A 23,048-nucleotide genomic window follows, 5' to 3' on the forward strand; every position below is an offset into this window, starting at 1 on the left:
GAAGCAAATTATTGACGATATCGTTAATGATAATCGTTTTGAAGATTAACGCTTCGGAAATTACGGAATGACTCCCCAGGTTATGTCAATATGATTGAGATTGCTTAGATCGTTATAGAAGAATTCTCCCAGGTACTTCTTGCGTTTCTGAGCTAAAGCAAAATTGGAATAACGAACAAGTAGTTAACCAACGCAATAATTTATGAATAGCTTCAAAACATTATGTTCGCTTACGAGATGATTCAACTCGAAACTAATTTAAATGGCGGATAACTACTTAGAACTTTATTTTGACATATGTGAAACAAAGCCTTATAATAATTTCAACGAAAATGATTGTTGATGGAAGCAGGTAAAACATTAAATTTCATACTTTAAAGTTGGTCGCCCAAAGCATGGTTTTTGTTTTTCTGAAGTTAATAAACAACTTTCCAACAAAAACATGTATGTCAACACTGGTCAGGTTCAGACATCATTAGGTACTTAATTTGCAGTCAACTGTCAGTTCATCGTACAAAAACTACCAAAAACATTATTGTCTATAAAATACTGCAGTTGCATGAAAAACACCATGAACTGTCATTTTGACATAAGCACACTTGACTTGATAGTTAGGGAATTTTTTCTTGGCTAACCTTAAAATCAAGTTTCTTTAATTGGAAGGCTATTTTGTGGCAGCTGGCAGATACTAGAAGCTTGTCTTACTTTCAAATCCCTTAAATCCCTGTCCATTGAAACAAAAAACAGTTAAGAAATGTCAAAACAAACTATGTGAAAAAGTTAGCTTTGAAATTTGTTTTAGAATGTTTCCTCGCCCTTAAACTGTCATAATTATTATTTATTTGCATATATCTACCAACTAAAAAAAAACCTAGTGCGAAATTGCGTGATACATTAAAAGAAAGTTAAGCCAATAATTTACTTCCAACGAGAACAACGACCAGAATAAATCGTTTTAAATCTTATGGTTTTTGGAGTCACATAAAGCTAATATTAATTTAAAAATTTACATTTGTCTTAAAATACGAGCTGAACTTGTTCATTTCTTTAAGCAAAAACGCAATTTTCCAAACACTTCCTTCCCAACTGCGTTTTTAATTTTTCTACTTTACGTTCCATTCCACTTAATCAAGTGACAGTCTTTACGTTTTTGGTTCCTTCAGTAGGCAGCACGTTTTCCACTCACCATTTTTAATTAAACTTATTTTTCTGAATTTATATAAAATCTAAAAAGCATTTCTGCAGAGGAAATACTTGAATCCAGAAAAATGAGCAAAAAGGAATCTTCCAAAGTTGTGGCCAAAGTAGAGTCTGGCAACGATAGCGACACGGATGACAAAAATTTACTGCAAGTATGCAATCCACCGCATTTCATGTCCGCCGTAATGCGTCGTCAAGTATTGCACGAAATGGTAAAGTCATTGCCGAAAAAAGTCCAAAATCGTGTAGTTGCACTCAAGAACATCCAATTGGAACAACTTGAATTGGAGGCTCAATTCTACGAGGAGGTCTATAGCCTCGAAAAGAAGTACCACGAAAAGTATCAGCCATTGTTCGACAAAAGAAAGGAAATTGTCGCCGGAAGCGTGGATCCCCCAGAGCAGACGCCCAAATGGAAAGAATCAGAGGATCTAGAAATTACCGAAAGGGTCAAAGACATTTCCCTAAAAATGAAAGACATCAAGCCGGCACTTAGCGAAGATGTCGAGGGTATCCCCAATTTCTGGTTAACTATTTTCCGTAATACCGAGATCCTATCAGAAATGGTGCAGGAACACGATGAGCCTTTACTGAAGAAGCTCCGTGACATCCAAATCAAATACGTAGAGGACAAAGAGCACTCTTACACTCTGGAATTCCACTTCGACAAGAACGAATATTTCTCCAATCCGATCCTAACCAAACAATACTTCTTGAAGGCCGCTATCGAGGAGGAATACCCCTTCTCGTTTGAAGGACCTGAGATCTACAAATGCAAGGGTTGCAACATCAACTGGGAGAAGGGCATGAACCTAACTGTTAAAACGATCCGCAAGAAGCAGAAGCATAAGGAACGTGGTGCTGTCAGAACTATCACCAAGCAAGTTCCAAACGATTCCTTCTTTAATTTCTTCAAGCCACCAGAGATTCCAGACGATAAGAGCGAGGTTGATGAAGACTCCCAGGGAATCCTGGCAACAGACTTTGAAATTGGACACTTCTTGAGGGCTCGTATCATTCCTAAGGCAGTCCTTTACTACACCGGTGATATTGTCGATGACGAAGACGACGATGGTGATGAGTATGATGAAGAAGAGGAAGAAGACGAAGAGGATGAGGGTGATGAAGATGTTGCAGTCCAGAAGACAGCTGGCAACAAAAAAAAGCAAAGTCCAAATGATTGTCCCAATCAGTAAGATGGACTTAGAATTCGCATGAGATTTTATTATATTTTTTCTATAACATATTTTCGTTTTGCATTTCTCCGATGTCACGAATGTGACTATCACTATTTTTTGTTTAAATTTATTTCCAAAAGAAAATGCATTAAATCACATTTTAACTGTAATCGTTTGTAGTCTGGTAAAAGAATTGAATTCCATGTCCAGAATAAAAAAAAACTCAATTTTTCTATAAAAGAATTAAATTTAAAACGGACATATGTCTGTCTAAATGTTCTAAATAAATAGATACACTTGTCTGTAAAAATATTATTGGTCTTTTATTTAATTTTTACTTTTTTTAAAACAAACAGGAATAACTTTGATGGGTTTTTTAATCTTTGGTTGATGGAGATTTTTCTTTGTTCAATACAAATTTAATTTATTCCGATCTCATACTTCATAAATGAATCATAGATAATTTTATTAATTGGCTAACGAAATAGGGAAGAGTTCAGCATTAATAAGCAGCAGCTCATTTTTTAATTGTGTCTGTATCTTTTATTCACACCAAATTTAGGTGTGGTCATTTTCTTTTTGTACGATCAGAAGCAGCGTTCTGTTATTATAAGCTTTTATTGCCTCAATTAAAAATTAATTTCTATGTTTAAATTAAATAATTAATTAAAAGTTATAAATAACAGTTTGTACCGGACATGCAGAGAAGTTGGGTATCTCTTAAAACACCTTTTGCCGTAGCAAAGTGAGAGAAAGTGAAACGATAATCCATTTCCTCTGCAAATGTCGTGCTTTGGCAAACACTAGAATGAAATACTTTGGAAAAGCATTCTTTCACGAACTTGATGAGCTATCTGAAACAAAGATAAGAGACCTAATCTTTTTCCTCAATGCGACAAAATGGCTCAAACATAATCGCTATGAAGCTTCTCTATAAATCTATCCCTTTCAATCAAAGGTCAAACGGGTTTTTGGTATCAAAACGGCGCACTACAGCGCTAGTTGGATCTCATACTAGGTTGCCTTGAGATCGCCATTTCTACCCATCTACCTATAAATAACGGTTACTTGTATGAACCTCCCCAAGGTTCCCATATATTTCTATTTTTGTCTTGGTTGTACCAATTTGTGATAGATCTTCACTCTATCTTTTATTAGATCGTCCTGTTGGTCTCTTGTTGTCTGGTCTCTATTTCGTTGCCTGACCAAAAATGTTACTATGGCCATACCCACACAGGAGGTAATGGGGAGATTTTTAAAGATTTTATCAGAGGAATTGGGCAAATTCTCGATTTCAAATTCAAATGTTATATCATGAACAAAAATGGATTTTAATTTGACTAACAGTTTTAGGGTAATAGACTTTTTAAGATGATACTTTCAAAGCATCACAGAGTTCATCCAAAATTGATATGAAATAAATGTTTAAACACCCATTAACTTCCGTTCCTCAGTGTTTTGGACATTAAAACTGAAATTAAAGATGCATCCCTTGAGATAGCACATTTCATTTAGGAAAAGTGTTCTGATATAGTAAAGAAGTCATTATAGTTTTAAGTTGAAAAATGCTTAATACCCCTATTACACCATTGGCGAGTCGAATGAATAAACGTGTGAGTGTAAGAAATTTGTATTCCTGTTGGCGAATTGAGAACAGTTGATTCGACTCACTCTCACTCTATTTTCGCTACCGAATGTTCGTTGTTTTGAACGTCATTCGTATTATTATTTGTCGAACGTTCATATTATGTGAGAAAAGGTCGAATCTTATGTAAAAGAAATGTCGGAAAGTAAAACAATGTACATAAGTTCATATGTATATTTCATTTCTTTTATAAAATATGCATTTTTATTCAGCTGCAAGAGAACTAATCAAAATTAGTACGAAAAATTAGTCGAACTGATGGAATCGTTGGAGTTTGGTTCTTCAAAAAAATACCAAAAGGAATATTGAGACCAATTTGCTACAACCTTCAACTCACTTGGGCCACCTACTCGCGATGGAAACAAAAATAATTGAACGACGAAATAAAAATATACAGTGTCGAGCATAAGTCATGGTACTCAAAGTGCCATGTCATTAAAAGCTTTGAAAGAAAAGAAAACTTAAGGGCTTAATTTTCATGCATCAAGTTATTTATTTTGATAAAACCTTATTCTTTGTTTTACCAATAGAAAAACTTCAAAAACAAATTCTATTTTCTAGCAAAAAATAATAAAACCTTGAAATCTATGAAAAAATTAGTGCAACGATCCCAAGCATACGGCTACAAATGTAAAGTTGTGGATCGCCTACAACACGCCCCACATGCTAGTTACACCCCCCCCCCCAAAAAAAAATCTTAACCCAATCGAACATTTATGGGATGTCTTAGAGAAACGACTTCGAAAACACAATATAACGAGCAAAACCCACCTTAAAGAGCTCCCGGTATCAGAATGGGAATTAATAGGGTCAGATGTCACGCGAAAACTTGTGAACTCTATGCAAAATCGTTTAAAAGAGGTTATTAGGCTCAAAGGTTTTCCCACAAAATATTAGGTAATTATATTCTTAACATAAAACATTCGAAACCGAATTAAATTCGTTTGTCCTTCTAGGGTACCAAGACTTTTGCACTATTGTTGTTAGGGACTAATAATTTTATTATAACTTTTTTAAGATCCTTGAAGGATATTTTTTCTGTTTTTCTTGTGTTAATTTGTTAAATAAACTTAAACTTGAATAAATCAAAACATAAATTGAAAATTGTGTCTTAATATCATTTACACAACTCATTTATCAAGAATACCCACACGGGTACCAAGACTTTTGCTCGACACTGTAAATACTGCCTACCAAACAGCATTGAAAATTCTTTTATTTAGCACCACGTTTAAAGAACTGACTTAAGCTGGAGTACCATACAAAGGAATCATGGGTTGATCCAGGATATCTTGAGTCAACATAATGAATACACATTTTGTGGCCAGACGCCTTAAAACCTAAAAGCTACTCTCGGGAAAAAACTTACTAAATACATAGATTAGATTAAATTCTTTATTTCGATAATAAAATTACATTAATTTAAAGCTAAGAATGTAAGGACATGGCGTTTGCCTGATAGACATTTCAGTTAAAAATAAAAAAATAGTTTAACATTTTTTTTGTTTTGTTTTTAGATTTTTCTTAACAATTTTCAAATATAACAGATGAATAATTTATTAACTTGAGTATATATAAAAAACAAGATAAATAATACAATTTTGAATGATTTTATAATCTTTAAAGATATGTATACAATTTTGACATGATTTGAAACACAAAAAATATGAGCTTTTACATTCTCATTGATTCGAGACTTAAAACATCAATTTTGCCGTGATTTGAAACATAAAATCTTTAAAATAAACTTTCCCGTTTCTAAAAACAGTTTTAGTAGATGAAAACAAGTTCATTTTTGCCGTGATTTGAAACACAAAAAATATTAAATTCTCAATCGCCATAACTCGTTAAGAATGTCAATAAGTTGGTCCATAGGCAAAAACTCACTTGGAAATATAGCTGTCGTATTTCTTGTTATTTTGGACTAACTGCTATGAAATGATTTAAATCCTCTACGTCTCTTCTATTGCAGAGAGTGTAAATTTGTGAGAGGTCCGATATATGGGGGACAAAGTTGAGATTAAGGATCTCGACTCTAGCTTTAAAAATGGTACTATCATTGCGTTTAAACTGTAATATCCTTTTCTGCTAAGATACTGATGACGCAACTCAATCGGAGCAACGATTCCTATCTGGGTTCCGTCAACACATCCTATTACTCCTGGTAACCTGGCCGTTAAAAAAAAAGTAGTTTCATGCGTTTCGTTTCTCATCGGATGACATGTTGAGACTTAACAAGGTTCGACATTATTTGTCTTCAATTGCACACACAGCTTCTTTTAATACTGTTTAATAATGTTGGTGCTTGCTCGCTGATTCCAAATTTCCTAAGATTTTTTGGGCAGAAGCTTTTGGATACTCGGTGTACCTCCTGAACCGGTAGCCTTCAAAAGGAACAGGTAAGACACAAGTAGAAGCGTGGAGTGGTAAAGTACCCAATCTAGCACACATCAAAGTGTTTGGCACTACGACTATGGCGCACATCCTAAAAGCAAATCGAAGAAAATGGGATCCAAAAGCAAAAGAAACTATTGTTGTTGGGTATGACGAGCACACAAAAGGCTACCGTCTTTACGACCCAGTAAAGAATTGTGTGTTCAAAAGCAGAGACGTTTCCTTCATCAACGAAGACTCCAGTGTTGCTGAAACTTTAACATCAGAGATGACAAAACCTCAAGTTGAATTTCATGATCACGAAGTCTTCGGGAAAAAAGTTGCAGAACCTGAACCTGTTATGCACCAGATCGACGAAGAGGATGACGAGTCGCAGCTGTTCGATATCGATACAAGCATTTTTGAAGATGCCATTTCCAGTGATGCGTCAGACGAAGCAGCTATTTCGGCGCTCCCTCAGCAATCTAACTCTAACCCACTGCAGCAGCAGGTGTTGAGGCGCGGCGAAAGGGAGCCCAAAATACCAGGCAAGTACCCTGAAAATGAAAATCTTAGAAAAATTCCATTTACTGCTCCTGATTTTAAACAGAATGATCCAGAAAATGCTGAAGAAGCAATGCTTCGACCAGATGCGCATTTGTGGAGACTAGCTATGGAGGAGGAAATGCAGTCGTTAATTAGAAACCCTGGACGCTGGAAGAGTTGCCAAGCAGCAATAAAGTACAAATGGTGGGTTTCATCCAAGATCAAAGCATATTGACATTCGTCACTACTTTATACAAGATACGATCAATAAAGGCAACATCAAACTCGAACATATCAGGACTGATCATCAAATCGCTGATGCTCTTACTAAACCTTTGGACAGAATCAAAATTTCATCATTCCGAAACTCCATGGAGATTAGACCATAACACTCAGGTTAAGGAGGAGTGTTGGTTTACCCTATCAAGTTAAATGTAATTGTAACCCTTCGGTTATATGTCAAAATCTTTATGTATGTAAATACTTACTTTTTTACTTATAATAAATCCCCAAACGTGTTTCAATTTTCTTATAAATACTAAGGAAACCGAGAATTGTGTCGGCCTGGTTCAAAATCTTTTCCTACGCTGCTCTGATAACTCCCAATAGCAAAAAATGTAAGGGCAGAAGTTAATTTTAGTATAGCAGGGACTAAGGAGATGCTAGCATTTTAAAATGGGCCTTCCAACTTGTTTAAAACGAATACAAACGCTTCCTTGTTCAGTCGAAAATATGATCTGAAACTTAAGGAATTCATTTTAATTAAAAGAACTTCCACTATCTATAAAATATTTGTTCTACTTACAGAGGATTATAATAGGGAATTCCAAGAAATTAGAGTTGTCTCAAATATGCTTGTGCAGTCGAAGTATTCTTATTTTTTTCTGTAATTTTCGTTTTCTTCCCAAAATAAATTTATGTTATTATCATTTTGGTTTATTTTGCATTTTTTTTAAATATGAAAATTATGAATTAATAAACACAACAGTTTTTTTTTGAAATTTCATGAGTTGACTTTTATTTATGCCTGTTATTTTTTTTGTATCGTAGCACTAAATTTCGAACTCGAATTGCCAACCATAATAGGGGTATAAAATGCGTCTGGCAAGCAGACGGCGGCAACCATCAACATTTTTGTAATTAGGGAAAGTTTGCTAATGTTTTGGTATATCATTCTTATGGTTATATATTATAGAAACAAAATTATCGGAGTTTTAAGTTGAAAAATGCATTTGAAAAGCTTAAAATGCGTCTGGCAAGAAGTAGGCTGAAAATAAACGTCTTGAACACACATCTTTGTAGTCAGGAGTTTTTTCTGATTTTTTTAATTGCATCATCACTCGAAAAAATTACCATTTTCTTACGGTTACACCCGACCACGGCTGTAATAAAATGCGTCAGAGGATTTAATTTGATATCAAGGAATTTTAGTTATCACTCCAATCCCCAAATTTGCTTCCGGCTCTTAGTATTTCTATTTTAAACATTTTTGGAGTTTTGCATCAATATCTCTTATCAAAAATGTATGCATATGAAACTCTTCTTCGTTGGTTTAGAAATTACTTTCGGACCGTTTTATACATGTAGTAGTGGACAGGTTCAAATCTGATACTCAAAATAAATTTTGGTGGCGTGATGGCATATTTGACGTCGCCAAAAGCGCTTCTAACATTTTAGGTTTTTTCTGACAATGTAAGGTCTTTTTCACACTTCTGATCTGGTGATAAGTTAAATATCCAATTTTTGTCTGAAACTATAATAATAATAATTTTCATCTCCGGCCCAGATACCCACAAAAAGGCAATTGAGTCTCTTGGACAGGATTTAAAAGAGAGCTCTTAAAATGGCGAGGGACCGTTTTTAACTGCAGCATTTTGAGAATTAAGGTGCCGCTTCTGTCCTGGTGTGAACTAGGACCCAATAAACTTCTCCATCTAACTCGGTCCCTAGCTAGATGTCTCCAATAGCGCAGATCACTTGGTGAGGTCACTTTCCGCGGTCTTCCTCTAAAGCGCTGTCCTGTGGGTGTCGATTTATAGACTTTCTAGGACGGAGCATTGATTTCCATGCGCTCTACGTGACCCAGCGATATAAGTCGTTGGACTTTTATCCATTTGGCTATGCCTTCTCATCCACTTTCTAAGCATACGGGACTGTAGATCAAGCAAAGAACTTTTCCCTCGAACGACCCTAGGTGCTTTCATCCGCTTTTGTCATAGTCCATGCTTCTGCACCGTATAGCAGGAGCATAAACCCATTATTGGCGCCCCTGTACTCACAAAAGCCGTATTGCCATCACGCTGAGTTCTTTCGATTATGTCAATATCATATGCTTATGCTAGTAATTAGAAAGACTTTTGAAAGATAGTGCCTCTAGTGTTTACGAAGCTATGCACTATTCTCTCAAGGACTATGTTGAAATCGCATGAGAGCGCATCACATTGTCTAAAGCCTTTTTTGACATCTAAAGTTCTGTTAAGTTCTTTCCAACCTTTTTGAAGTAGCGCTTTATGGTCATCCTGCACAAAAGGACGAGACATGGGCCTATACAGTTCGTCGTTGTAGATGCCGTCACAAGGCGTCCTTGAAATCGATGAAGAGATGGTGGGAGTCGAATTGATGTTCTTGAGTTTTTTTCCAGAATCTGCAATAATGTGAATATTTGGTCGACTGTGGAGTTTCCTGGTCTAAAACCATCCTAATAAACCCCTAGTAAGTTTTTGACGTTGGGCGTTGGCTGACGTTTACTATAATACGGCAGAGAAGATTTTGAAAGGTCTCCCTTTTTTGAGTATTGGGTAAACAATACTAAGGTTCCATTCATCGAAAATGCTTTCTTCCGACCATATCTTACAGATAAGTTGGTGCATGCTCCTAACGAAATTATCTCCAGCTGCTTTGAAGAGCTCGGCATTCAAGCCATCTGTTCCGGTGGCTTTTGTTAGACTTCAGCTTAGATATGGCAATCTTCATTGAATGGATCGTCTTACCTGACAGCAGAATCTCCAGAAGTTTTCCTTGCTTATCCTTAGTATTTACTGCGGTTCCACTATGATGTTTCCACTTTCGTCGTTTTTTTCGTTTCGGCACAAAAAAATTTCGAACTTCATTTCTGCTTTTGAACTTCTTAACATCTTCGACCGCACGCTTTTCACGCTCTCTATTGTTCCTTCTGAAAATTCGGTTTTCCCTCTCCTCTTCTACTCTTAGAGCTCGTGAGCTGCTCTCGTTCTTCAAAGTTTTTGACCATTAGATCTGGCAACCTTTTTCCAGTTTTCCTAGATAGAATATTTGGTTCTTTCCAAAAGGTTGCTGAATAACCTGTAAATTTCAACATGCAGAACTGGCGGTTTTATAGAACTTATATGGTATTCCATCTAAACCAGAATCTTTTTTGTTTTTAGAAGTAGTGATGGCTAAATCCATAGACACACCATTTATATGGTCTATGGCTAAAACAATCTCGTGCTTCTCTATATGTCAATTCAGTAACGATCAGGTGTTGACTCTCCTTGTTCTGATACCAGTCTTTGAAAATGCGATTTGAAGACTACCGCAATTTACAGGATAGTCATTCTAAAAAATACAATTTTTTTAGATGGAATGTCACTTAAAATACAAGGCCAAAAACATTGAAAGATAGATTATTCCTTAATTTTAAAGAAGGGATTATTTGAAAATAGTAAAATATTGTCGAATTTAGTTGAAAATAATAAGACCCCCGAATTATTCAGATTTTTAATTAACAATTTAAAAAAATTAAACTATTTTTACTTTATTTATAATAAATTTTAAAAAAATAGTTTTCAGGAATTTATAAAAATATCATGATTTGTATTCCATATCAATCTAAATAGTAGTTGTGGTCCTTTCCGAAAATAGTTATTTTAATATCCAAAGATCTCATGCTTTGTTTGCTTCTTCGACAAACTAACGATCCACTTACTATTTCGTCCGCTTTAACATTAACAGGTTCTTCTAAAAAGAATACAACTTGTTTCCAGTGTGTTGGTTCAGCCAATGGAGAGGTACTCAATTTTTCAGTATGTGGTAATCCACCAAAGAATGCGTCAAAATAACCCACCAACGACGTCAAACGCCCTGGTTTCAAACATTTTAGATTGAAATTGTAACTGAAATTCGAATAATTCACTGTAACAGTAGATAAATCTAAGTCAGCAATAACATTTGGTTCTGTTAAAACGTGCTCTCGATCAACTACTTCTATCAAAGGCTCATGGAGCACTTGTTTTTTCATGATTGACATGTCCAATCCCAACATAACATCCCAAAATGCGATGTGGGTTTTATGCAGAGTCTCATCGCCATACCCAACAATACTCATTGTACATCTATTGGGCATGAGAAGACCGCCCTCCTTCAGGTGCTTGTCGCGAGCATAAATTATACTATCCAGCATTCCTTCGAAAAGAAGAAAATATCCCATCCACTCGGAGATTATCACGTCGTATTTCTCCACAGGCAGAGCTGTATCTTCTACTCGGCCTTTGACAAACGATATATTCGAATAGTTGTTTTTTCTATAAAGATCATTGAATCTGTGAATTCAAAACTTCGTCTTCGTTGCTTTATTACTTACTTTACAATATCCATGGCGGTATAGATGATATCAGAGTTATCAACCGCTATGACTTCTTTTGCTCCAGCCTGTGATGCAAATATGGATAAGATAGCCGTTCCACAGCCTACATCCAAAATTGTTTTGCCTTTAATAAAGTCTTTATTCCTTAGAAGAGAATCTCTATAAGTTATTGTCCTCTCCCTATCCTAAACACGATTTTTAGATAGTCTTGAAATTAAGGTTAAAAGTATTTATTATTTTACCGCAAGCATTTCACGGTGAATTCCAAAATGGGCATAACTGCTAAAGTAACTTTCATCTGCCTCTACCGGCACCGAAGAAACACAGTTTCTTTCTTTTTCGACAGTTTCTTTATCGACGAGTCTGTGGTATGCAGACCGCATTTTTGATACACTTTCGGCAGCATGTTGGAGACTCTCTTCATATTCCTGTATTTTATTGGTTAGAGTTTTGACAGTGTCTTGCAATTTTTTATATTCATCTACAGATATTTGTTTGGTTTCGGTTGTTTCATTTACAATTTCATCGGCAGCAAGATCGTCGAAGTCTTTTAAAATAAGCAGACGACTTTATGTTAGCAACAACACATGTTTAAATGTTTACTTTTTCCCTTACCATAACTTAACCACGATTCATAATCAAGTGGCTTCAGGTACTTCTCTTCATTCCAAATAATTGATTTGGCTGTTGAAATTTCTTCTGGAGATGGTTTTTCTCTTCGAATATAGTTAATTAACTGTAAAGATGGAATAATTATTGTACTCAAATATTAAATTAAGCGAAAGATATATTTACTTTTATATAGGAGTACTGGTCCATGCTAAACTTGGCTTTGAGTTTGCCCAATTGAATTCCGTGACTTACATCGAGATGCTGAATAGCAGGCTCTATGGAAGGGAACTGGCTGTCGCAAAACAGACAAATTGTAACTTCACCATCTTCGACTTCATCTTCTTCATCCTCAAAGTTGTCGGAATCGGAATCTTCAAATTCTAAAATCAATTTAAATATATAAAACATATAATTTTAGTAGGGCTTATCCCTGATATATTGCGCTTTTCTTAAGCCATGAGGGTAACGTAAAACTTGGAAAGTAAACATTGAAGAACGGATTAGGAAGACCTGCATTGCCTTTTAGGCCTGTAGAAAAACTGTTGGTAAAAAGTGGGGCCTTCAATCGAACATTATTTTGTGGACGGCTGTGTACCGTTGTGTTGGCCTGCGCTTAACAAGAAATACAATATCGAGAAACTAAGGAAGGTTTAAAGAAAAGCTAGTGTCGGTACTACAAGGCCATTTAAATAAATATTTAGTACCGTGCAGCGCGCTAAGGCTTAAAGAATCAAACATACCGCGTACTTCAAGACGCACACCGAGTACTTTACTCCAGTCTTGAACTTCTGTAAAGATTTTGAATTTCTTTCCTGGGATGGTATGGTTACTATGTTTACTGACGGGTTAAAGGTGGAGTGTGGACTTGAGCCGGGAATCTTCTCTGAATCCGTAAAATGTCTCTAAGTCTTTTCGGCTTCCTGATTGTGCCAGTGTATTTCAAGTGGAATTACTACCAATCAGAGAAGCATGCAAAATCAAAAAAATAAAATAAATGGCGCAACAGTCCGTAGAGAACCAGGGCAAGTGACTCACAACTCTCAACCATTCCTGTGTGCGAGTAATTGCAGTGATAGAGGGGGCCTACAGTTTATATGCCGAAACTTTTTCATGACAAGAATTATTGCTCTTGGAGAATTTGTCAATTCCTCGCAAGAGGCAGTTCCGGTGAATAAAAACTTTAGGTGGCACAGGCAGGGATCGAACCCAAGACCTCTGGCATGACAGTCCAACGCACTAACCATCATGCCACGGGTACTACATGCAAAATACTCTAATTAAAATAAAAACACGCCTATCTGTACTGACTGCCAGGCAGCTATTCCAGGAAGATATGGCCTACCTATATAACCCAAGCCGTTCATCAAACTTGTATACAGACCCAGGCATGATATAGCAAGGTACAGGCAATATGTCCCGGATATTTCAAGATAGGAAAGCATGCAGCAAAGCTGGTAGGGTACAGTGTGAGCACTAGGAAGAGGAGAGAGGGTTTAAAAGGGGATGTGGTAAGGTATTCCACATTCGCGTAGTACGGCTAAAGAACGAACCTCTGTATTTGACAGTACGGCCGAAGTTGGACTCGAGGGTATACTGATGAGTATTCCTAAAAGGGCGAGTATTACGGTTGAACTGTTTAAGGGGAGGAATGTGGCTATTTTGCATAAACCGTTAAAATAAAAAAAGGGTGAGACAAGAAACCTTATGTTCAATCGAAGTAAATGAGAAGATATTATCATCTATCAAACTAAAACAGTTTTGTCAAAGGTGCGGCTGTTAGGTGGTTGTAAAAAAATGGGTTCATCAAACGTTTGAATATGCTCTACCTTTAGTGAAAATCCCGGAATTTGATGGACCAATTTCAATAAAAGAGTTGAAAGATACATTGAAATCAATGAAAAATTATAAATCTGCCGGAATTGACGGTATTCCCGTTGAATTTTACAAAAACGCATCAGAAAATTGTTTGGTTCATATTAATTTATTCTTTGACAGGTTCTTGAGGAAGAATCTATTCCGAAATCATTTTAAGAGCATGAATTTGCGCAATATTTAAAAAAGGTGATCCCCAGAGCCTACAAAACTACAGGGGCATATCGATTTTACAGCGGCTTCGGAAAATATTCACCCATCTTCTATACCATAGGTTGACGAAATTTGATGAAGAGAATCAACTACTTAGTATTTTCCAAGCCGGTTTTCGATCGGGTCTATCAACAGTTGAACATATTTGCACTCACTACTATAGTCAAGATTTTAGAGAACAAAAAATAATGTACGTTACGCTTTAATTTATTAAATTTCTACCGTAGGCTTATCAACAAAATTTTTCAATTTATGTAATCTTCTTATAACCGATACATCTGCTGCTGTATGGAATGGAAGTAGAATGTCTAATTTCTTCAATACAACTGCTGGTGTTCCACAAGGTTGTGGGTTAAGTCCATTAATGTTTGCATCATATAATGATGACCTAACCAAAGATTTCCCTGGTGGTACTATGCTCCTATACGCGGATGACATTGTACTATGGCTCAAGCATTTTTGTGATTAATGGGATTTAAGTATAAATGTTGGAAAGTCGAAAATCATGGTTTTTGAAAATAATAATCGAAGAACAACTTCCCAAGATTAATGTTTTTTGGAACGTGAACCAATAGAAATAGTAAATCAGTTCAAATACTTGTGTTTCTTTATAACTCGTTACCTTGATTTTCGCACACATGGAAAAGAAAAATGCACTGCAGCCAAAACGGCAATAAATCTTATGTGGAGTAATTTCTTCTGCAACAAGTATGTGGATGCAACTGCTTAGTTTTATAGTTTTTGATGCAACCATTAAAACATGCCTGTGCCATACAAATCAAGTCTTTGGCTATCAAAACTTAGAAGAGTTTAAAGTAATTAAACGCTTATTTTTCAAGCGCATGAATCCGGAATGCCACAAGTATTTTAAAAAAATTAAAATCAAATTAAATTAAATTAAACTACACACTTTCAATTCGAAATTATTTTAACGAAAAACTCTCTCTTCATCAAATGAGTGTTTCCTTAAAGCAAGGACTGAAATGCTTTGCTTAAATTATAGACCTCATGGAACTGACCTTCGCCCGATATGTAGTTTGTGCAACCGCAATGAAACCGAAAACGTGTATCATTTTCTAGCTTCTAGGTGTGTGCCCAATCTTACAAGAAATCCGCAGGCTTAACTTCTCAAAGAGTTTCCTTACACTTGAAGATACAAAGGATTTTTTAAATGGTTGCTCAGGTTGGAACATTCTTTGTCTCTATGTGCGTCATGGCTTAGGTTATCGTAACAGTTTTTAAACTAATTTAAATGTTAATCTCTTTTTCTGTTAAAACATGTTCTTCAAGAAGCAGGGATTCATGAAAACCGAAAGGATGCATTTTCGATAAGAGAGCCTGATGCCAAACCCTTTTTCTGTTAAAACATGTTCTTCATTTTTTAATTATTTAAAATTTGTTAAACCTGATATTATGATTTAATACTTATATTCGTAAATGTTATATTATTTTTTTATATGTATTTATAACTTTAACCTTTTCTTTCTTTTTAACTAAAAACTCGAAATAAGTAAATTGGACAGACAGCAAAATATTTGTCATGCTTTACAATTCTTATATTAACAAAATGTAAACAATTATCGAGAAATAAAGAATAAATAAATAATAATAATAAATAAAATAATAGGATCGGGCCTAGATGCTGCCCTGGGACACACTAGAGTTCACAATAAATGGACTCGGACATTCATTACGAAATAATACAATTTATTGTCTGTTTTCCAAGTATGATTAAATCCAATTTAAGAAATTGCCGTTAAAATCTTGGGGAAACGGTTTAAAAATTGTTTGAATATTTATGAAACAATTGCTTAAGGATTATAACCACCATCCGCTCCTGTTTCATTATAGCTTACCTAAGCTTTCTTTTGTTGTTAAAGTTTTTTACATAAGAATCGAACCATTGTGGTGCATGAGAGTTTTTTTTAAATGGAAACAAATTTACAAAATTAAACTTGCGAAAGTTATATCAAGTTTGTCATAAGAATAATTGTAACTAGGAGAATACATATTTAAATTGAGTACATTATTGTAAGCAGGATAATGTCGAACTTCGTCTATAAGTTTAACAGCAGAAGTATTTACTGCAGTTTAAGATCAAACTATGTCGGACAAAAAAACTAAGTCGAGAGTTTTTCCAAAACGATTATTTACTTTATTAAATTGGCCAAGACCACACAGACATTTTATCTATTACAGTAAGCTTATTTGAGTTAGATGAGTTTGATTTGATGAAGTGGACACCACCAAATTATCGTAATTTGTTGTTTGTATTTTTGGTGGTGTAGTTTCTTGAGTTTGGACTATTCAAATATTAACATAGCACAAGAAATTTTGCTATTACTTATTTTAACTATTTTCTATCATCGTAAATATATTAAGGACATTAAGTAATACAAATATATTGAAAAACATTTTAACTAGACCAGACTAAAAATTACACAACAAATTGAATCAAAAAAATATATGATTCATTAATTTTTGGAATTTTAAAAACATTTAGTAACTTTTTCGCAGCTTAGAGGAACTTGATGTTTTTGCAAAAAAAATTAATCAGTATCTTTATATAACTTCGAACATCGAATGCGACAACCACATGAGCATAATTAACAACGAAGCCCATATTGTGATAGAAAAAAAGATCATATGACTAAAGAGGAAAGGCCTCAGAAGTTCCATTCTAGGAATTATTTTCTAAATGACTGAAGGATTGTTATTGCCATTGGTTTTATAAAATTTAATATTTTCCAGTTTTTGTTTGTTCTCAATAGAGATGAAGAGAACTGTTTCTTTGTTTATGAAACAAACATACACCAGCCGTTGCCGCCTCTGGTTTTTGCACCATCTCATTATCAATGACCCAACACCACCTAATTTAAATGGTTCAAACACCAAGCAACTGTTTCGCGCAAATGTCGAATCTGTGCTTCTTTGTGGGTGCAGCACTTATAAGGTTACTTCAGCCATAACAAGAAAGCTGCAAACATTCGTGAATAGACGTCTTCGTAACATCCTAAGGATTTTCTGGCCAAACCGCATATCAAGTGAGTTGCTTCATAGGACAGGTCAAGAACCTATAGAATCTATAATATGAAGACGTAAGTGGCAATGGATTGGACATACGCTTTGAAAAGTTAACGACCGCATTGCAGGCCAAGCAATGCAGTGGAATCCGCTCATACAAGAAGGAAGAAAAGCCGGACGACCGAGAAGCACATGGCGCAGGACAGACGAGGCGGAATCAGCGTCACTAGGCAAGAGTTGGAGGGAACTGAAACACATCTTGGGAAACTGTACACGATGGCGCGTAGGCGTAGTAGAGGCCCTATGCCCCTTAAGAGGTTCCCAAAGGACTTAACAGGTCTGAGGACCTAAGTTAACACCAAACAATGACCTACTAAACTCACCCACCATACGTTCCATGAAGTCATTGCTCCTGCGGGTGTGGGGATATCGTCATCTATCCTGGTAGAGGAGGGGTCCGTCTGCGAATACAAATTAGCACGTTAAACTCTACTCATCCAAGTGACTATGCTGACTGACACCTTTCGTCATAGGACTCTTACCATAGAATTTCCTTAACTAACCCAACATTACCTAAGCAACAACATACAATTTGTATCTGGGACCAACAGTAGAGCCTGGTCAAGATACGAAGGTAAGGAACAATGCAGACGTATACCAGCGTTTCCGAATTTCGTCGACTGGACTTATTCTGAGTAGTATTTAACTAACGATAGTCCCCGATAGCCTTTTCAATTTGTTAGTCAGCATGAAAGTATGTGTTTCGAAGGAGTACACATTTTTTGGACTACTTCTTTTTGCTCAGGACAATAACAAGGTAATAAGGTAGAACCCTTATTATGCAGACACAGTGTGAGCACTAGGAAAGGGAAAGAGAGGTTGAAAGGAGGTATCGGTTCACATTGGTTTTGAATTCCTGAATATTGCAATGGCTGGGAAAAACAGAGTATGGTAAGGAATTGCACATTAGCGTAGTACGGCTAAAGAACGAATATACTTGACGGTATGACCGAAGTTGGGCTCGAGGGTATACTGATGAGCATTCCTAGAAGCGCGAGTATTACGGTTGAACTGTTTAAGGGAGGAATGCAGCTGGCTATTTCACTAGAGCATAAACCGTTAAAATAACGGTAAAAAAAGGTTACAGAAAACTTTACGACGATGTTCGAGCGACGTAAATGATCCTACGATGGTATTATCACCAATCAATCTAAATGCTCTACGTTCAATACTGTCCAAGAAGTTTAAGTAAGTGGCAGGAGCACCAGTCCAGATATGGGAGTTATACTCAAGCTTTGGACGTATATATTGCAGAAAACAGCCAGATCAGAGGGGGGCAAAAACTTCTTGCATTGCCTTAGAAAACCCAATCCCATTTTTGGCGACATCGCGTATGTGATCATTCCAAAAAAGGTGGTTGGTGATACACATACCGAGAATATCGAGATGTTCAGTCTCCTCTATGCAAGTGCCATCTATTGATAATGGCAAGGGGGTATATCTCGCTTTATCGATACAAGACACCATTGGGTTTTAGAAGCATTAAATTCCACGCGGTTTTTTTATTCCCTATTGTACAATGCTGTTTAGATCAGAATTTAATGAACTTATCATATTTTGTCGTTGCAATTCCACATTCGAAGGTGAGGGACGTGAATCTGAAAACGAATATGAAAAGCTAATAGTACTATCGTCAGCGAAACAATGAATTGGATTAGAAGTTGCAGACAGGAGAAAGAATGTTGAAGATAAAACGGAGCCCTGTGGTTTTATTTTGTGGTTTTCACACTTGAATCCATCCAATACAACTTGTATTGAACGATTCGAAAGGTAATTACTAATCCAAGCAGGGATTCTAAATATAAGAAGACATTGTGATATTTCAACAATTTGACTTGACTAATTTCCAGAACAGAGCTTCGAAAGATGGTTCATCCGAACTATAAAGTTTAAATACTTGATAATGTTACGAAGAAACCTTTTTTAAACACAAAGTCTCGGGACATTAATTTACGTATTTCGTATGTTTTTATGAAGTATAAATATCTTTGAGAGCTGTACTATTCTTCTGATCACAATTAATACAATTTATTTTCAAACCCTCAAAGAAAATTCAACGACACTGTTCTTTATTTGGGACATGTTTAGTCTTAGTGGTTTATTTATATATTTACTTATAAAGAAAAAGATTTAGAACTAAAATATGTTTTATTAAACAAACAATTTGTACTACCTTTATTCATTTTAAAAGCCTATTGTTAACTTCAACAAATATGTAATAAACAAAATAATAATACTACACGTGCTATTTTATCGTACTTTTTTACGAATTGAAATCAAATATCAGAGAGACAGCCAGATTTGAAGGGGGGTTTCTTTAGCCAACAACTGTCAAATGTCAAATGAGGTTGTCGCAAGTAAGCAATTCATATTTTTAAAGTGTGTGTGAAGAGAAAGCGAGTGGTGAATTAACTTAGTGGTTATTTTGAAACTTGTCAGTTACTTAAACATGAAGTGATTTTAAATGCTGGCATATTCATAGAGCATAGCTTTAGACCCAATCTTTTGACTTTTGAGAGAAAGAACAACATGCACTGAGAGGATTTTGCCCATTTGACTAAGCATGGGTTAGTTGTCCCGATCATTTCTTATGGAAAAGTATAGAGTCTATGTAGTCATAATGGGCTTTTGAGCTCAATTGTGCACAATTACGACGGAAGCGAGATCCATTCAATTCAAAAATGAATTCAATTATTTAAATAAAAAATCTTTTTTCAACTCTTTATTAGTGACTTTATCTCTGACTTGAAAATTTTGTTAAGAACAGAAAAAATCATGCGATCGCAATTCTAACGTGGCAGAACTTGAATTGGCCAAGTTTTGCCAGATTGAAAAGGAGATGAATTTCTAAGATCTCAGAATTCCGTATTCTCAGAATTATAAACATCATTTCTGATAGGTAGTCTTACAAATTTATCACTTTTCCTGTGACAAATCTGAGAACAGAATTTTTATGATTCGATTTCCTGACAATTTTCTATTAAACAATTTGAAAAGGATAAAAGGAAAGAAAAACTAACTTGATTACTAGGTGATAATGAAAAAAAAAATTGTGTTTAAATTTCAATCTCCTGCTCTGTCAATCCATCTGAGAAAATTCTCCAATATTTCATAAATATAATGCTGGCCAATTGACTACATTAATCAATGAGAAAGAAACGGTTGATTTTCTTGTTCAATCTCAAGCAAATGGGGTAACTGGGTGCCTTTTTGTTAGTGGACATACACTACCGATCCAATTGGTTAAATGCCATTTTGAACCGGTCCAATGGTGTCCGATCAATCTCACCTGGTCGATTTTGGATCGGCTCGGGCTTTGACTCTGTCGTGTGTGGCTATATTAAAGGAGCAGAGGACCCAAAATAGCTGGGATGTCAAAAAAGGTATCCAAGAATTTCTTTTGTATGTCAGTATCTGACAGAACAGCTGATTCAACTCATGGTTGAATTTGACAATTCATTTTAAATATGTATGTTTTTTGATAAAAATCCAGTAAATTATTAAAGTTGAAATTGTTATTTTACAATTATTTTGTGCCTAGAAATATAAATATTTGTCTGCTTCTTTTGAGCAGCTATAAGTTGTTTTTATTTTGTCTAGATTTAGGTATTCAACTCATTCAATAAAAATCCTCATATCCATTATTATACCTTATCCGGATCGAGTTTGAACGCAGCCATTATCTGCCTTCAATCTCAGATACATAGGGTAAAAATTCTCCATTACCAAGATCGGAATCTCAGACTGACATTTTGGTTTGCCTACAAGCTAACTCCACACTAAATGTGAGAAAATGTGCGTGACCAAACACATTCTCACATTTAGTGGTCTGGCCCATCAAAATGCTTCATTTTAGTCCTCAGGCACATCTAAAGTAGTATTCACATGAGCGCGACCAACGAACGACGAATGAATTACAAAATGTGAGTTTATATACGTTTGAAGACATATTTCCACACAAATTTTTAACAAAACGATAGCAATATAGTTTCCATTTGATTTATGATACATACTTTTACTTTTCATTATAATATATTAATAAATTTAAGAAAACAAATTTATTCGTCGCGAAAAAAATTATGGTTGATACGAACTGTCAAACTTTATTCGCGTTCTACATTATCCAGGTTAGGTTAGGTTAGAGTGGCTGTCTAGATATCATTGACACACGTAGACCTCAAGGGTCCATTGGTATACCACTAATGAGGTTACTCATGGGAGAGTAATGAATTTAAACAAACCATTTTGTGCTTTTAATAAAGTTAGAGAGACGTTTTGTGTCAATATTTGCCAGTTCACTGGTATTATCGAAGAAGGGATTACCGAGAAAGTAATTCCTTCTAATGGAGAGTGCTGGACATGTACATAGAAGGTGTTGGACTGTTTCCTCTTCCTCCTCGTCCATGCAGCTTCTACAGAAGTCATTTGTGTAGACCCCTAGCCTCAGAGCATGTCTACCTATGAGGCAGTGTCCCGTTATTACTCCAATTGTAGAGCTTATACTTTGTCTGCTTAGTGATATCAAGCCTTTTGACCGTTTTAAGTCAATACTTGGCCATATTTGCTTGGTTGCCAGGCAGGTGGTATTTTGTGACCATCTAGTATTTGTTGTTTCTAAAGCATATTGCTTGAGAAGATATTTGCATGTAGCAAGTGGTGTTCCTATGTTATGTTTTTGTCTAACATAAGGTAGAAGTGTTCCGTTTTTGGCGAGCTCATCGGCTTTGCAATTTCCCGGAATGTCTCTGTGGCCCGGCACCCAAATGAGGTGAATGTTAAACTGTTCCGTCATCTCCTTCAGAGATGATTGACAATCGTGGACTGTTCGAGAGTTTGTGGAGACAGACGCGAGAGATTTAAGAGCGGCTTGGCTGTCCGAGAAGATTCGTATATCCTTACAAGATATAACGTTTTCTTTGAGCTAGGATAGTGCTTCTTTAATCGCCATTACTTCTGCCTGGAATACACTACATTGATTGGGAAGTCTATAGGATAGACTGAGATTCAGTTGTTCTGAAAAGATACCACTTCCAACTCCGTGATCGGTCTTTGAACCGTCAGTGTAGAAGTGTACCGCATCGTCTTCCAGGGGTCCCTCTTCTTCCCAGGAGGATCTTGAAGGGATGGACACATGGAATCTTTTACCAAATACCATTTTTTGGGTGGTATAGTCTAAGCGATCTGGGATAGATCTGAAATTGTCTAGAATGGTTGTATGTCCAGTATTGTTACTGGTCCATTGAGAGGTGGCTCTAAGCCTTACACATGAGTTGGCAGCCACCTTTTTAGAGAAGATGTCAAGTGGTGTTAGGTTTAAAAGCACTTCCAGTGCTGCGGTTGGTGTTGTGCGAAGTGCTCCTGTGATGCACATACCTGCTGACCGCTGGACTTTAATGAGTTTATTTAGATTTACCATCTTATCCAGTGCGGTCCACCATACGACGGCTCCATAAATGAGTATCGGCCTGATTACCGAAGTGTATAGCCAGTGGGTTATTTTTGGGGAGAAGCCCCATTTTGATCCTATGGCCTTTTTACAAGTAAAAAGCGCTACAGTAGCCTTTTTTACTCTTTCATCAATATTTGCCTTCCAATTTAGTTTTTTGTCTAAAATGAGGCCCAAATATTTAGCTTGGTCGGAAAAGCTTAATGGTATTCCTTTAATCTTTGGTGGGCTAATCTGAGGAATTTTATATCTTCTCGAGAAGAGTATTAATTCTGT

General features: G+C 35.8%; 2 protein-coding genes across 2 annotated transcripts; one reads left to right on the top strand and one right to left on the bottom strand.

Moving 5' to 3' along the window:
* The first annotated feature begins 1,129 nt into the window (after positions 1-1,129).
* On the top strand, positions 1,130-2,690 carry LOC129940354 (nucleosome assembly protein 1-like 1). The gene has a single exon (XM_056048663.1). The coding sequence runs from the start codon at positions 1,269-1,271 to the stop codon at positions 2,394-2,396; it is 1,128 nt and encodes a 375-aa protein (XP_055904638.1). The 5' UTR covers positions 1,130-1,268; the 3' UTR covers positions 2,397-2,690.
* Positions 2,691-10,697: 8,007 nt separating this feature from the next.
* On the bottom strand, positions 10,698-19,646 carry LOC129940352 (protein arginine N-methyltransferase 1). The gene is made up of 6 exons (XM_056048661.1): positions 19,500-19,646; positions 12,341-12,537; positions 12,161-12,281; positions 11,788-12,092; positions 11,543-11,730; positions 10,698-11,483 (listed from the first exon to the last, which is right to left on the bottom strand). The coding sequence occupies exons 1-6, from the start codon at positions 19,507-19,509 to the stop codon at positions 10,787-10,789; spliced, it is 1,518 nt and encodes a 505-aa protein (XP_055904636.1). The 5' UTR covers positions 19,510-19,646; the 3' UTR covers positions 10,698-10,786.
* Between the last annotated feature and the right edge of the window lie 3,402 nt (positions 19,647-23,048).

This window comes from Eupeodes corollae, chromosome 1 (genome assembly GCF_945859685.1).
Source record: "Eupeodes corollae chromosome 1, idEupCoro1.1, whole genome shotgun sequence".
NCBI classification, from domain to species: Eukaryota; Metazoa; Arthropoda; class Insecta; order Diptera; family Syrphidae; genus Eupeodes; species Eupeodes corollae.

Coding starts and splice junctions, on each gene's coding strand:
- LOC129940354 (XM_056048663.1), top strand. CDS start 1,269: ATGAGCAAAAAGGAATCTTCCAAAGTTGTGGCCAAAGTAGAGTCTGGC.
- LOC129940352 (XM_056048661.1), bottom strand. Junction 11,731..11,787: donor TTCACCGTGAAATGCTTGCG/GTAAAATAATAA, acceptor AATCGTGTTTAG/GATAGGGAGAGGACAATAAC. Junction 11,484..11,542: donor ACCGCCATGGATATTGTAAA/GTAAGTAATAAA, acceptor TGATCTTTATAG/AAAAAACAACTATTCGAATA.